At 38.6% G+C, this 12,415-nt stretch overlaps 1 protein-coding gene across 2 annotated transcripts in view; it reads right to left on the bottom strand.

The window, feature by feature from the left end:
• Window positions 1-6,268: 6,268 nt before the first annotated feature.
• The window catches only part of MTNR1A (melatonin receptor 1A), a 94,350-nt gene continuing 88,203 nt past the window's right edge, over window positions 6,269-12,415 (bottom strand). For both annotated transcript variants that reach the window (XM_042469997.1, XM_042469998.1), the window contains exon 3: window positions 6,269-11,069. In XM_042469997.1, coding sequence (XP_042325931.1) covers window positions 10,201-11,069 — 869 coding nt within the window. In that variant the 3' untranslated portion in view covers window positions 6,269-10,200. The remainder of the gene's footprint in view (window positions 11,070-12,415) is intronic.

Genomic DNA, 12,415 nt, shown 5'->3' with positions numbered 1-12,415 from the left:
GAAGAAGAAGAAGAAGAAGAAGAAGAAGAAGAAGAAGAAGAAGAAGAAGAACAGTAACAACAGCAATGAAACTTTGGGTTTGGCAGAGCATAGGGTTTTTATTTTTATTTTTATAATGGGCAGGCTATTCCCTAATTATAAAGGACAAAGAATTTATTTTTAGGAACAAGTTTCACTACCCAATGAAATGGCTTCCCTGTGCATTCTGACCTGATAGTTGTTGGCATGGTCCAGAATTTCAGTGTTTTCAAATAGCATTTTATACCCAGGTTGGTTTATAACATGTATGGCTATTGCTGATTTTTCTGGCTGAGATTCATTGCACAGAGGAAAGAGAAAGGTGACTGTATAGTAGCCACACATGCACTCTGGACTTTAAGGAAGCCAATTTCACTATGCTTGAGGGAATATTGGGAGAAATCCCATGAGTGAAATACCCAAAAATGAGGCAGTTTGTGATGAATTAGTGTTTCTTAAAGTTTGGATATTCAATGTATAATCTCAAACCATTCCAACAGGAAGGAAATGTGGGAAGCATTAAATTAAATGGCTGCATAAGGACCTATCAAATGAACTAAGTTTTAGAAGAAATATGTGTAATCTTTTTTATGTGTTCATGGCTGTATAGATAGAGGAGTGTATAGTTCTCTGTTACATATAAATTTTGCAGAAGGTCACACTGAAATCCCATCATATTAAAGTCATGTCAACAATGCATTTTCTGCATCACCTCCTAGTGGGAAGCAGAGTGAGAAAACTTTTCCAGAAAGTCAAATCTGAAGTTTTACGTCCTTAAAACAAGGACTCATGGGGCCATATTAATCTCAGACCTCTGAGATCCTGAGGCAAATATATGCCCTCAGTTGTCAAACTGACAGTGTCAGCAATTTCTTCTCTTTTTTAAAGCAAGCTTTCAGAGTAACTAAGACAGCTACACTTTGCTCACTGCAGTTTTTAAAGTACACTGACAAGGACTCAGACAGTTACACAATTCTGGCTATCAGATGGAATCTGGATTTGTGTTTGTTTGTTTTTAACATTTTTTGAATTCAGCTATTAGTTAACTAAAATGACGTGGGATTTTAAAATTTCAATGATATCTCACAGCATTTGCTTTCTGCTCTAGCTCCAGCTGGTGCTTCTAAAAATGCTCAACGTATTTTTGAATTAATGAATATTGCAACTTTTACATCCCAGATGAGTGTCCTTGTAAAATGGAAGGTTTCTTTTTTAACTTCAATATCTGTAACTCTTTATACCAAGAGATAAACTGGGCATCCCTCCCCCAGCCATTTCTCCTCTAAGTCAAATAAACACATATGTGTATTCCTTTCAGTTCTTATCTTTTTCCTTTTTTTTAAAGGACATGTTAAAATATGCCTTTAACCACTGGGGTCAATTTCTGTTGCATGTTTTTCTCAGAGGAGACATTCATACATTTTATAAGTACCCCTTAGTCTTGTACCATATTTCTGAAGTACAGGGAGCTTCTGCCATAGTAAATCATCTTTCCTCTCTGCTGTCCCTCCCCTTCAATTATCCTATATTGGAGTCTAAATGTAGATTCTGACTTTGGTAATTTGAGATGGTGTGCACTGACATCAAGATTTGGTTCAAATATGACTTTGATAGATCACTTGGTTTGGACCAGTTTTGACAAAAGCAGCTTTGTTTTGCATCTAAAGCCTTGCTTTACCTTGGAAAATGTAAGACCTTGCTTGGTCTCACTGAGTATTGTTAGGGTTATTATTAAACTGATGTAACTTTTATGGATAAAATTTGTAGCTGTAGTATTGAATGGAAGATATTTGCTAAATAAAGAAACGAGTTTGGGGAGTTTTGGATTATATTGCCTTTTTAGCTCATTTTATAAGGTTTACAGATTTCTTGAGAAAAATGAGTCAAATCTGTAGGCAAATTTTGAAACGGGGGCTAAAAATGGCCACATTTCACATACTGTATATATTCATGTATAAGTCTAGAAATTTTAGTCGAAAAACTGACCCCCAAAACCTGTGTCAACTTATCCATGGGTCAACATAAATACTATACTTTAATAGTTATTCTAAAAAGGAACCATACCCTGGTGAAAAGCAAGAACATAATCTGTCCTGGAAGAACAGACCCTACTCCATTATCTCATCCATACAGTCTTTAGTATGAGCACAAACAGTTAATGACTGCTGGAATTTTGTATGTTCTTTGGCACTATTTTCTTTTGCATCATCCTTTACATCCTTTGTTATATGCCTTTAAATTTTATCCTCGATATAACCATGGACCATATCAAAATCCCTAATTTTAGCCCCCAAACTTGCCCTTGACTTATACATGAAGTCAACTTTTAGTCAAGTATATATGGTATATAAATCCAGAAGTGTGCAACTCTCCACTTTCTCAGGGAGATAAAAAGGAAGCTTAGTATTCCGCTGTGAGTTGGGGCAATTTATATGACAATGACATCTGCCAGAGAGGTGATGTTAGTCAATTACCTGCACATAGTCAGAATGATACCAGCTGAGGGTTTTGTGCATGGGGCTAAAAAGTTGTGATCACTTAATTTTCATGTGGTTTTGAGATCCACTGTGCAAATATAGCACTAATTGTAGAAGTACCACAGATAAATAAACTGCAAAAATCTCACTCTCAAATTTTATGTCTCACAGCTGCAATTGGAAAATCAACAAATGGCTATAATATTGTGTGGTGTTGATTTTTTTTTTCCGGATGAAATTTACAGGTATATTTGAAGTTTTTGATGGAAAGAATCCAGTGACATTTCAGACAGAGACAGGCACAGGTTTTCATGACCAGATAGCTTTTATAGTTTGGAGGCAAATGCTTTGTTTTATGGACAATTCATATAAACAGGACATACATCATAGAAGTGCTCTAATGTAAATAATGTAAAATGTCAGAGATATTTTTCAAGGAAATTGCTGGACTATAATGCATAAAACTATTTGAAGGCTGAGACTTGCTTGTTTTCTACTCAGCTGACACCTTTACACCTCCCCAGAGCACTCTGACAAGTAAAGATATGCTCTGATTGGAAACTTGTGATCCATGTCCCATACACTTCCTCCCCTTTTTCCTTGCTCCCTTCTTGTCCTGATAGGGAGAATATGAGGATATGTAATGCTGTGAAAGTGGTATCCTATATCTGAGTTCTCTGAGACTATACAATTATAGCATTATGATTTTACTTTAACAGCCATGGTTCTATCCCCTGGAATCTTGGGAAAGGCATTTACAATTCTCAGCCAGGGAGTTCTTGTGCTTCACCAAACTACTAATTCTAAGATTTCATAGGATTCAGCCATGGCAGTTAAGGTGGAATCATAGTGTGGTCTATATTCAGCCTGACTTGTAAATAAATTTATTGCTTTGTTTCAACAAGCAGCTGCCAGTGTTAAAATTCTCAGCTTTCTCTCAGTCCTGCTATCACCACTGGTCCATCTGGTGAGGACATGGGAGAGAGCCTTCTCAGCAGCTGCTCCCACTCCGTGAAACCACTTTCCATGGAAGGCTAAGCTGACCTGCTCTCTGTGTTCCTTTCACCAGCAGGTGAAGATGTTTTTGTTCAAACAAGCTTTTAATGAATAATTCTTTTCAGGGAGTCTTTTTAGCTGGCATGCATGCTTTATTTTTAACTTTGTAATGTTTCTGAATGGATAGATAGATAGATAGATAGATAGATAGATAGATATGGTTTTTATATGATGATTTTAAATTGTATTTTGATTTTTATTGTCAGTTTTTTTTAGCTGATCATACTTTAGTTTGTGAGCCACCTTGGGTCCCACATCAGAAAAAAGGCAGCATATAAACTGAATAAATGGAATAAAAGCAGCAAGTAAATAGAATAATTTAAAATATTAAATAAAGAACAGATCTTGGATCACCTCTTCCCATCCCTGAAGAAAAATCTACATCCTTCCACATTTTCCGATGAAGAAGGTCCATCATTGGGAGGGGGGGTTGAAGGATTAGGGGTGTCTTGTGCGTGGAGTGGCAGATGCTCTAAATTTTCAGGATTTAAAACCTTTCTCATCCTTGGTCATATCTTTGGCCAGGTTGAATAATCAGACCAGCCCAGAGGTTAACTAAGGCCCAAGACAGGCAGGCCAAAAGCGCTGTCTTGCCACCAAAATTAGGGTTCTGGAGCGTGTGGCAACCACACACTCCAGAACGTCTGAGCAGTGGCCTAATGGTGGCTTCCCATCCACATGGGAGTCGCCATCTTTACTTAAGCAACATACAGCTTCTGCACATTGCTGCGCATCACGCCATGAGTGTGCCAGTGGTGCACTCATGACATAAACTGGGTGCCACCAAAATAACCCAGAAGAACTGGGTTCTTTTTACTCTGGAGGGACAGCACACGGTTTGGTGGCTGCAGCGTCCCTCTAGAGTTAAAACAGGTGCCCGCAGACTGCCGTTTTCAGGCCATCTGTCTCGGCCCTGCATTAACATTGCTCTAGAAATGCCTGGAACAAAGAGTCGCAAATGCCCCCCCCCCCCACTTCCTCTTTCATCCTCCCTGCTGGCAGAGGCTGAAAAGGACACTGGATGCTCTAGTATTAGAATCCTTTAATACACTCTGAAGGATTTTCCTGCCCATTATGTGAAGAGCTGCATCTCGTAGGTAAATGTTGATGTCTACTGTATTCCATTCACTGGGTATCTCTTGTTTAGCCCTTACATCTTCATAACCAAGTGCAATTACACAGCCGGCAACTCATTTACCTGACAAATTAACTTCTAATTTGTCCACACTGACAGGGCCTACAATAAGTGGTTTGAAAATGGCAACATGAAGAAAGGAAGGAACAGACCATGTTGGATTTAATGGAGTGATGATTGACAAATAATGTGTAGTCTGGCACTTGAAAGTTAGATGTTATTTTGCAGCCTGATAGCCTCAAAGAGTGGACATCTTTGTACTATATTTTTCTGTTCTTGTTTTGTTCCTTTGTCTGACTTGACTGTATTTATCTTGTTACTGAATTCCTACTTTTACAGTGGTATTGAGCAGCTAAATTGTAAGCCTTGTAAGCTAGTGATATGATCCAGGTTCATGCTATTCCTCTGATGACTAATTACCCCCCATGCAATTATTTTGGCTTAGTAAAGAGACTGTTTCACCCATCTGTAAATTTTATAGAACTCTGTGCTGAAATTAAATGATGAAATAGCATTACTGCATATGTTACTTTCCTTTCCCTTCAGCTTTTTCTTCTGGGACTTCATTTTAATGACAAACTACATGTTTGACTCAATGTGTACCATGCAGCTACATTTCCTTTCTACTTCTATGAATTATCAATACATGAGAGCTGGGGAAAGAGGATAGAGGGTTGATCCATACCAGAAAGGCAATGAACAGGGAAGAGAGAGTATCTGCTGCAGCACAAGCTAAAATCCCACCCACAGCACCTAGATGGCTTAGGGTAAACATCACCATTGGTGTCAGTCTTTATATGAGCCTTTGCACAAATTGCCACAAAACAATGGGGGTTGAAAGTAATTTTTTATTAGCACCGCCAAACTGTGAAGGAAAATCTCTGAAATATGTCAGGTTTTCTCCCCTTGGATGTATTAGCTATGTCTCCCAATTTCATCCAACACTGTTAAAAAGTCAAAAAGCATTAGCCATTTCTTACCTATGATCATCAACTGAAAAATGTAGGCTTCAGATTTTCCAAAGTGAGACTTTTTGTCACAGCTGCATAACCCCAGAAGTGTCTCTTTATTGACTGATTGATCAGTTGATTGAATGCTATCAGTAACCATGACAAGCTGTTCAGATTGGTTCAGCATTAGCAATGGAGTGACCTCTTTATCAGTTCAGCTAAGTTAGTGGTTTTCAAACTTTGGTTTTCCAGGTTTTTAGGACTTCAACTCCACAAAGCCCTAGCCAACTTGGTCAATACTGAGGAATTTTGGGAGCTAAACTCCAAAACATTTGAATGACCAAAGTTTGAGAATTACTGAGCTAAATTATTCTCATACAATCCAGAGGAAGCTAGTTGATCTTTTCTTCTTGGACCATCAGGTTAATAGCTCTTAGGAGCAGTGACATGAGGGAGGACAGGAGAAAACTCATAGGATGGTGCTGAGTTATTTTGTTAATTTCTCTCTCCGCCTCCTTCTTTCCCCTTTTGTCCTCAGCTTATGTGAGTTGCTGCAAACTGAGTGCAAAAGCAAGGAGAAGAACAGAGGAAAGGGCCAAGTCTTGCCCTTCACATTGGGCTCAGGCAAAAGCAAATTTCTGTAGCCTTTCCTCATTAATAACCGTTACTGTCTTGAGCACACTTGAATGCTGCTTGGCTACATGTCTCCTCATGTTTATCTTGCAATGTTGGAGACTACGTATTTGAAGCTTTTGTTATATATTTATTGTAAAAAGAGGGATCTATAGAAGATCTGCTAGATTCAATCCTGTATTTATGATGACAATTTTAGAAATACATACATGAACTTGAAAAGATTTTGAGAAAGGGAATACAAATTTGTAGCATATTGTGGCGTTTTGATGTGAAACAAAGGTGTTTCTGTGGGAAGAAACAGAAGGGATAGCACTTTCTCCACAACGTCCTGTAGCCCCCACATATGCCAGACTGTTGGAATACCCTCTGAAGCATTTCAGCCACGGTGGGGTGAGGGCAACGTCCCAGAATTACCATGAATATTAAATTTTGTGACATTGGAATTTAGGCCTACCTTCTAAAATTTTAATGAATTTGTTTTGGAGAAAGAGAACATGTAATTGAAAACTGGTTTGTCTGAAATAACAGGATAGCAACATACCAATAAATTGTTGATATATTCCTTTTTTGCAGTTGAAACATCTTAAAAGATAAAATAATTATGGAAAGCAGTTTTGATAAAAAATTCCCTCCAGCTGGTCATACACATGACTCTGGGGGAATTCCTTAAACACACACACACACAAACACACACACAAAATGAAGAACTTAGAAAGAATAGATAGGTCTTTAAAATTATTGCTATATTTAGCAGCTTGTTAACATCACCAACATGCATATTTTCCGTGACTTTATATTTAATACAAATATTTTAAAATATCAGATCTGAAAATGCTATCCATTTTAATAGTTGGCCTTTACACCAAAATATAGACCTTTGGCATAATGTATGTTTTTATTGCATATAGCAAATCATTTTTTTTTCACAATTATAATAAAAATATATATATTTTAAGTGCAATGTTATGGATGCCTACTCATACATAAATCGTACTGAACTTAACAGGGCTTACTTTCAAGAAAATGGGTGTAGGATAGTAGGCTTAGAGATTTCAAGCTGAAACCTGCTAGCCACTTACTTGGCAGTATTTCCTGTTTAACACAATGAGAATTATTTATGAGTAGACAGGCATCAGGTCACACTGTTAGTTTTTCTGATAACTCGCATTGATTGATATATACCAGTTTGAGCAAAGGATGTATAGTTTTGATTTGAGCTTCCAGATTCGAGAGGGGAATAAGAAACCTCTTTTTAAAATATACTAAATACAGATCAGACTACTGCAACTACTTTATTTATTTATTTTATAAATAATTTATGCTACTCGTCAGATGGATCATGAAACATAATTTTATTCTTAGTCATAGTATCATTTAAGTAAGGCAAAAATTTTGTTAAGATTTCAAACTGTGTATTTCTCCTAAATGATTAAAATTGGGTAGCTTGACCCCCCCTTAATTGTTTGATATCACTACATACAAAGCAATGCCAGTACACAACTAAGCATCCTCTAAGGATGGAATCACAGTGAAGGAAGCTGTGATATAGAATTTGGTCAGTCATACCACACGATGTCACAAGAGAAGAGCACTGATTATTTACACGATGGCTTGGTTTGCAAGCATGGTTTAAGTGTAAACAAAGTGCTTCAAGAAATTCATTGCCTGGCTTGTTCAGACGTTAAAAAGTGGCGGTTGCTGCTGTGATAATGCCATTCCAAATGTAAAGTGAGCATAAAGTAATAACAACACAAGATTCTTGTTAAGATAAAAACACCCATTCAGTTGACCAAATGTTAAGTTTCAAGTATGTATGAAAGGTTTTTCCCCCTATTTGCCCCATGAGCTATGTTAAATTGTACAGTAATATTATTCCCTTAGGAAGTAAGAGCTATTTTTGAGATTATGCCTAGTCTATAGAATATGATAAATATTTAGCACTTTTAAAGGCATTGTATCTAAAGTGTTTCACTACACTGTACAACATGAACTTACAATAACATAGGTCAAACTATTTATCCACTTGCCCCAACCAAGAGATGGGTTTGAACTAATATGGGATACTGTTGACCAACACAGTGGTTGTCTAGAAATCTAGAAAGTATAGTATTTTTGGCTTAATGTAGTAGCACATTTTGAAACAGAATACTTTTAACAGAAGGGGGAGAATTTGAAAGGGGTATTTGGACACACCTTGAGCCAAACCATCAGATACATGGAAATTATCATTTGGTATATACCTATGCTTCACATTGTTTCTATCTGTATCACCATAAAGGAGCATAGGCAACAAATGCTTCTGTGACATAACTGGACATCTCTGATCTTTGTCTCCCTCTAACAAAGGCTTCCATCTTCACCAATGTAGGCGGTTTTCTAGACTTTCTACTCCCCACCTGGGCATTTATGGCAGATATAATAATGGAATTTAATATGAATATCTCTGATTTCAGTATTTTATAAAGTTCATCTTAACAGGCAAGAGCCACAGGATCCTTTACTGCTACCATGAGAAGAGAATCCTTTGCGCTACATATTTGCTCTTGAAAAGAGACTCAGTCATTCACCTGTCTCACCCTTCCTTATCACTGAGGCTTGAAAGGCCATTCATCCTTAGAGATTTCTTTGTGCACCTTCCATTTCCTCACACACACACAAAGCTTGGAAGCTACTTTATAAAAGCAGTTATACAATTCCAAGGCCCTCAGACTAGTTAGTGCCTGTTAGCTACGAATTTAAAAAGTAACTCTTTACTGTCTCATTATTCCAAAGTAGATAAAATAGTTTTACTGACTTTTAAAAACAAAGCATTATCTTGCCACGAGCCAAAGGCCTGTAGTACAAAACACACCTGAGTAGTGAGGCCATGCTACCATGTAACTATGAAAGCAATAGCAAAACAGTTATAGTTTATTTGTAAAAGGAGGAAAATTATTCCTCATTACATTATGATTGTAATGGAACTGTACAATTGTAATGTAACCTTCTTATTGGAAAATGCAATAAATTTAAATTAACTTATTATTTGGAACTAGTTACTTCGAGGCTCTGCACATGCACAAATGTGACAGACTATGCATGCTTTTGTCCTTTATTGCTTACTCCTCATTAGTGGTTTCTTGTCATTTGACACCATAACTTTTTATTCATTGATTTCCTGACATATATTCCCAGATAATTTGTAAGCACCGGTTTGGTTTTAACTGTCTACCACCTGGTGTAACACGTATTTTTTCTCATTCATAATATCTATTTTACTTGAGCAAGTATTGAGGATGGACAGTTTTGCTATGAGAACCTTGCTTTGCACCTTTAGATTAAGATTTGGGTGGTGCTTTTATTTTTATTTTATTAAAAAATAAATAAAAACACCACCAAGCAACATGTCTCTATTAGTTCCAGTCCATCTCTATTGTATATCTAAATTAAAAGAAAGACTGACAACTATTTGCTAGGTAATTCTAATTGCCTATAGCTGCAAATCTTACACCTCTTTATATGGAAGTAAATCCCACTGATTTCAATGGGACTTTCTTCTAAGACAACAAGGACAGGATTGCACTTTAAGACTGTCATTGTGTCAGTGAATCACTAGGAATTATCCAGCCAAAGAAAAACATTTTAGTCTCCTTAATGTCAATGGTAGAAATTTAACATCATATTTAACTGTCCCACTGACATCAATGGGTCGTAGATAGTTGATTTTGGTTGGATTATGCCCACTGTATATAATAACATATAGTGCAATAGGAGGACATTTATTTCAAAATTGTTGCTTTGGCTCAAAAATCCTGTACAGATATCCTCTTCTGAGTACATTTGTGGATCAAAGTTTCATTGCAGTAATTGAACCATGAGGCTAACAGACATAGCCTTTAAATGTTGCACGTTACACATCGGTAAATTGTCAGTGACAAGGTTTCTCTTTTCACACTGAGTCAACCTTCACTAAATTGTTGTTTGTGATCAGTGGTGAGGGTTTGCTTTTCATCCTGTCGACTGCATCATTAGAGCTGTCCTGGAAGAAAACTTTTGCTGTACAAATTGTCACAATGATTCGTTTATATTCTCTTCTGAAATTCTGGTTCAGAAGTCCATAAATGATAGCATTAAGGCAGCTGTTGAAATATGCCATGTAGTAACTAGAAACAAACAACCACTCTGGAATCCTGGGCGTTATTGTTTCTGGATCAACAGCCACTGCAAGGCCTATAAAATTCAAAGGAGCCCAGCAGACGGCAAAAAGTACAAAGACCACAAACATGGTAACAAAGTTCCTAAGGTCATGTGGCTTCAGTTTGGGTTTGTTATCAGGTTTCACTCTTCTCCGTACCTGAATGACGAGGATCCATATTCTCAAGTAGCAAAATGTAACAATGGCTATAGGGAGCATGAAATGGAAAAATACGACTGCTATTGTGTATGCAGAGCTCACTGACTGGGAGAAGGTACATGAGTAGATCCTGGCATCATACTGAAGGGATCCAACAAAAAGGTTGGGCACAATGGCAACAAATGTCAAGACCCAGATAAGTATGACGTAGAATAAAGCGTTCTTGTCACTGTAGAACTTGTCATACTTGAGGCTGTGGCAAATGTAGCAATACCTGTTAATAGCAATTCCAGTGATGTTGAAGATGGACCCAATAACACTTAGGCCCATGAGAAAACCACTGATTTGACAGTGCAGGTATCCCAGGTTCCATCCATTGTGAAAGAGAGATGTCAGGACCAGAGGATATGGGTAGATGGCCACTACCAGGTCAGCAACAGCTAGACTGACAACAAAGACGTTTCCTGCAAAATAAACACACATACATTAATCATTAATGACCACACTTGATCCTTTTAACTGAAGCAATATTCTAGGTGAGCTCCAACTATATGGGTTTGTCAGTTAATTTATGCTTGCCATAAATGCTTCACATATGCAGTAGAATGATACAAGCCTAAATCTGATTGTTATTCTCAGATACACTAAACCCAATGAATCAGTGCAAGTTACATCAGTGTTGATCTATCAAGCTTCCATTAATTCAGTGGGTCTACAAACACAAGATATATTTTGGTCTCATACGTGGAAATGAACATTTTAAAATATTTTCTCCCCATTGAGTAAATTTATGAGAACTTCTGTACAAGTTTCAATTATTTTTCTCCTTTCAGACTTTTTGGCAAATAATGGCGGGTTACAGACGGGCAGGGGAGGACGTCTTGGAGGTGTATTCTGCTGAATGCGGAGCTTCCAGACGGCCCGCCCCGGGGGCGTGCTTCAGGTGTTGGAGCTTCCACACGGGGGGCAGTGAAGATGCCTCACCTGGGTCCGTTTTGGACCCGGAGCTTCCATACCGCCGCCTCGGAGGACGCTGCCAAAAGAGAGGCAGCTTCCGCACGGGCGGCCCAAACCGCGGCTTTTTTTTTTCTTTTGCCGGCAGGCGGATGCGAAGCTGCGCAGCTACAGTGCTAAGCAGCGGCAGAAAGCCTATGTGCGCATTTAAAGCGCCGAAGCCCCTTTAAACTTTTTCCCTGGGACTTTAAAGCTAGGCAGGAGTGGTGTGAGGTAGCAATGTCCAAACTCTGTCCTTCCAGGCGTTTGGACTTCATCTCCCAGAATCCCAGACCACAGGGCAAGGTGGCTGGGGATTCTGGGAGATGAAGTCCAAACGCCTGGAAGGACAGAGTTTGGACATTGCTGGTTTGGGGACCAGTGAGTCAGGCATGGTGGGAGGAGAGAACAGGAAGGGTAGAATAGAGTAGATAGGGCTGGGAGGGAACACATGTCCTGGGAGGCGAAATGATGTCTTTATGGGACATCATGGGACCTAGTGCCTTGTCAGTGCTCCCTGCCCCTTCATCCCAGGCCCTCTCTAGTTGCCCTTTGCCTTTGGGGGCAAGTTTAGAGGGCATCAAAAGGTCTTGGGCACATTCAAGCTCCGGAGTCTCTTTTTTTTTTTTCCTTTGCCGGCTGGCGAATGTGCAGCTGTGCCGAGCTAAGCAGCGGCGGCAGAAAGCCTATGGGCACATTTAAAGTGCCCAAGCCCCTTTAAAACAATGGTGGTCTCCTGCCAGCTGGTGATCAGCTGGTGTTGGCATCCTTGTCCGCTTGCACTTTGCCAGTGTCAGCAGCATCATAGATGCCTCCT

Source organism: Sceloporus undulatus, chromosome 5, assembly GCF_019175285.1.
Source record: "Sceloporus undulatus isolate JIND9_A2432 ecotype Alabama chromosome 5, SceUnd_v1.1, whole genome shotgun sequence".
NCBI lineage: Eukaryota > Metazoa > Chordata > Lepidosauria > Squamata > Phrynosomatidae > Sceloporus > Sceloporus undulatus.
Note: the sequence above shows the minus strand (reverse complement) of the source record. Positions and strands in the feature narration are given on the sequence as shown.